Source organism: Tarenaya hassleriana, unplaced genomic scaffold, assembly GCF_000463585.1.
Source record: "Tarenaya hassleriana unplaced genomic scaffold, ASM46358v1 Cleome8, whole genome shotgun sequence".
Classification (NCBI taxonomy): Eukaryota; Viridiplantae; Streptophyta; class Magnoliopsida; order Brassicales; family Cleomaceae; genus Tarenaya; species Tarenaya hassleriana.
In genome coordinates, this window is record NW_010970490.1 from 270832 (window position 1) to 273316 (window position 2485).

At 44.8% G+C, this 2485-nt stretch overlaps 1 protein-coding gene across 3 annotated transcripts; it reads left to right on the forward strand.

Annotated features, from left to right (window-relative positions):
* On the forward strand, positions 1-2472 carry LOC104802024 (O-glucosyltransferase rumi homolog). Of its 3 annotated transcripts, none has more exons than XM_010525434.1 (7): positions 1-238; positions 320-533; positions 693-1219; positions 1302-1494; positions 1640-1704; positions 1789-1999; positions 2085-2472. In XM_010525434.1, the coding sequence occupies exons 2-7, from the start codon at positions 351-353 to the stop codon at positions 2445-2447; spliced, it is 1542 nt and encodes a 513-aa protein (XP_010523736.1). In that variant the 5' UTR covers positions 1-238; positions 320-350; the 3' UTR covers positions 2448-2472. The 3 variants fall into 3 exon arrangements, with proteins under 3 accessions (XP_010523736.1, XP_010523737.1, XP_019056705.1); XM_010525435.1 differs by having other exon boundaries at positions 329-533; XM_019201160.1 differs by having other exon boundaries at positions 1-533.
* Positions 2473-2485: the final 13 nt, after the last annotated feature.

Consider the following 2485-nt stretch of genomic DNA (forward strand, 5'->3'; position numbering starts at 1 on the left):
CGAACTAAAAAAACAAAACAAAACAAAACGCATATATAGGAGCGGCGCATGAAAATTGCAAGGGTTGGCACAAGTATTGTATTTCAGCATTTGTAAGTGACGATATTAGTGGCAAAAAAAAAAAAAAAGATTGTGGAAGGAAGCCATTAACTAAGAAGAAGAAACGTGAACCAATCCTCGTGGAAAAGCACAAAACAAAAGGCTTTGGCCTTATCGGTTACGTCTTCGTCAATCCCATGTAACTACGTCGTCGTCTGCGTCATATGCTGGTCTCCGTTTCCTCGTTTTCTTCCCCCACTGACGAATTCGTTATATATAGACATTGCAGAGATGTATATATAGGCGATTTCATGCGGGTCTGTAAGGCGAGAGGCAAGATGAAGTGGAACGACCATCACACGAATACGAACCGACGTTTCCTGGGTAAAACGACGTCGCAGCGGGGAAAGAGCATCGCCAAGGCTACCGTCTTCTTCATCTCCTCGCTGTTCGTATTGGCTGGTCTCTTTGACTTCTTGGGTTGCCTTGACTTCGTAAGTGTGTATATATATATATGCAAACGAGAAAGAACCCTAATTTTCTTATTAGTTATCGTCAGCAAAAGTCGAGCTCTTTGACACTGTTGATCTTGTGCCGATGAAAAATGGTTGGTTTAACTCTGTTTCTTTGACATCGAACATCTTCTCTTTCAGACAACTTTTGCAGGTTTCACGCGAAGAAACACCAGCAAAACGACGAACACAATTCGAGAATTCCCTCACAAATGCGACGTCGTAGCGAACCAAACACGGGATATTCCCATGCCAGAGAAAACCAATCGCAGCCGTCGATCAAGCGCCACGTGTCCATCGTACTTCCGTTGGATCCACGAGGATCTACGGCCGTGGAAAGAGACGGGAATCACCAGAGACATGATCGAACGGGCGAAGAAGACGGCGCATGTCAGGGTGGTGATCCTCGACGGTAAGGTGTACGTTAAAAAGTACAGGAAAGCCATTCAGACCAGAGACGTTTTTACGCTGTGGGGCATCCTACAGCTGATACGGTGGTACCCCGGTAGATTGCCAGATCTCGAACTCATGTTTGACTGCAACGACCGCCCCACCGTCCGATCTAATGACTTCAAGGGTCAACCCGCGGGCCCACCTCCTCTCTTCCGCTACTGCTCGGACGACGCCAGCTTGGACATCGTCTTCCCCGATTGGTCCTTCTGGGGCTGGTAAGTCTACCCATATGTTTTGATTATGGGCCTTTAATGGGCCTAACACAAATAGTTAAATGTGCTTGTGTATTGGGCCTAGGGCCGAGGTGAATATAAAGCCGTGGGGAAAATCGCTCGAGGCCCTAAAAGAAGGGAACAAGATGACGCAATGGAAGGATAGGACACCATACGCCTATTGGAGAGGGAACCCTCACGTGGACCCCACCCGACGAGATCTTCTTCGGTGTAATGTCTCCGACCGGGAGGATTGGAACACCCGTCTCTATATTCAGGTTGTCTAAAATTAGCCACGGTCCAATATATCTACACGTTTTTGTATATGATCATATCAAATTGAACCTGAATGTAAGTAAATATCTGTACATGTGAGAGGATTGCATTGTTTATCTAATTTAGTGAATGTCTAATTTTCTTAAGGATTGGGATAAAGAAACCAAAGAAGGATTCAAGAGCTCAAACTTAGAGAACCAATGCACCCACAGGTAGTTTTATAATAATATTTATAACCATATATATATATATACACATCAACAAAACGTTTCATTTGATTCTTATTGGCGTGGCAGATACAAGATATACATAGAAGGATGGGCATGGTCCGTGAGCGAGAAATACATCATGGCATGTGACTCCATGACGTTGTACGTTAGGCCGCGCTTTTACGATTTCTACATAAGAGGGATGATGCCTTTGCAACACTATTGGCCCATCCGTGACAACTCCAAGTGCACCTCTCTCAAATTCGCCGTCCATTGGGGCAATAACCACATCGACAAGGTTTTTGAAACGAACCTCTTTTTGTTTTTAGAACCTTTCGTCTTAATCAGAGGATTCTCGTTTGGGTTTTTTTTTTTGTTATTAGGCGCGTGGGATAGCCGAGGCAGGGAGTAGATTCATACGAGAGGATGTGAAAATGGAGTTGGTATACGATTACATGTTCCATTTGCTGAACGAGTACGGGAAGCTGCTGAAGTTCAGACCGGAGATTCCACGTGGAGCGACGGAGATTACGCCGGAAAACATGGGATGTCCGGCGACGGGACGGTGGAAGGATTTCATGGCGGAATCAATGGTGATGTCTCCGAGCGAGCGGTATCCTTGTGGTCTGCCTCCTCCGTATGACCCTCTGGTTCTAAAAGAGGTTCTCGACACAAAGATTAACATTACCCGACAAGTTGAGGCTTGGGAGGATGAGTATTGGCGTGATATCAACAAGAAGAATTGATTTTTTTTTTAAAACATATATATATATATATATATATA

Bases quoted from the DNA above. Each gene is read 5' to 3' on its own strand.
- LOC104802024 (XM_019201160.1), top strand. From the start codon at position 264: ATGCTGGTCTCCGTTTCCTCGTTTTCTTCCCCCACTGACGAATTCGTT. The intron at 534-692 runs GTAAGTGTGTAT...CTTCTCTTTCAG, and splicing joins TCTTGGGTTGCCTTGACTTC to ACAACTTTTGCAGGTTTCAC. The intron at 1,705-1,788 runs GTAGTTTTATAA...TTGGCGTGGCAG, and splicing joins GAGAACCAATGCACCCACAG to ATACAAGATATACATAGAAG.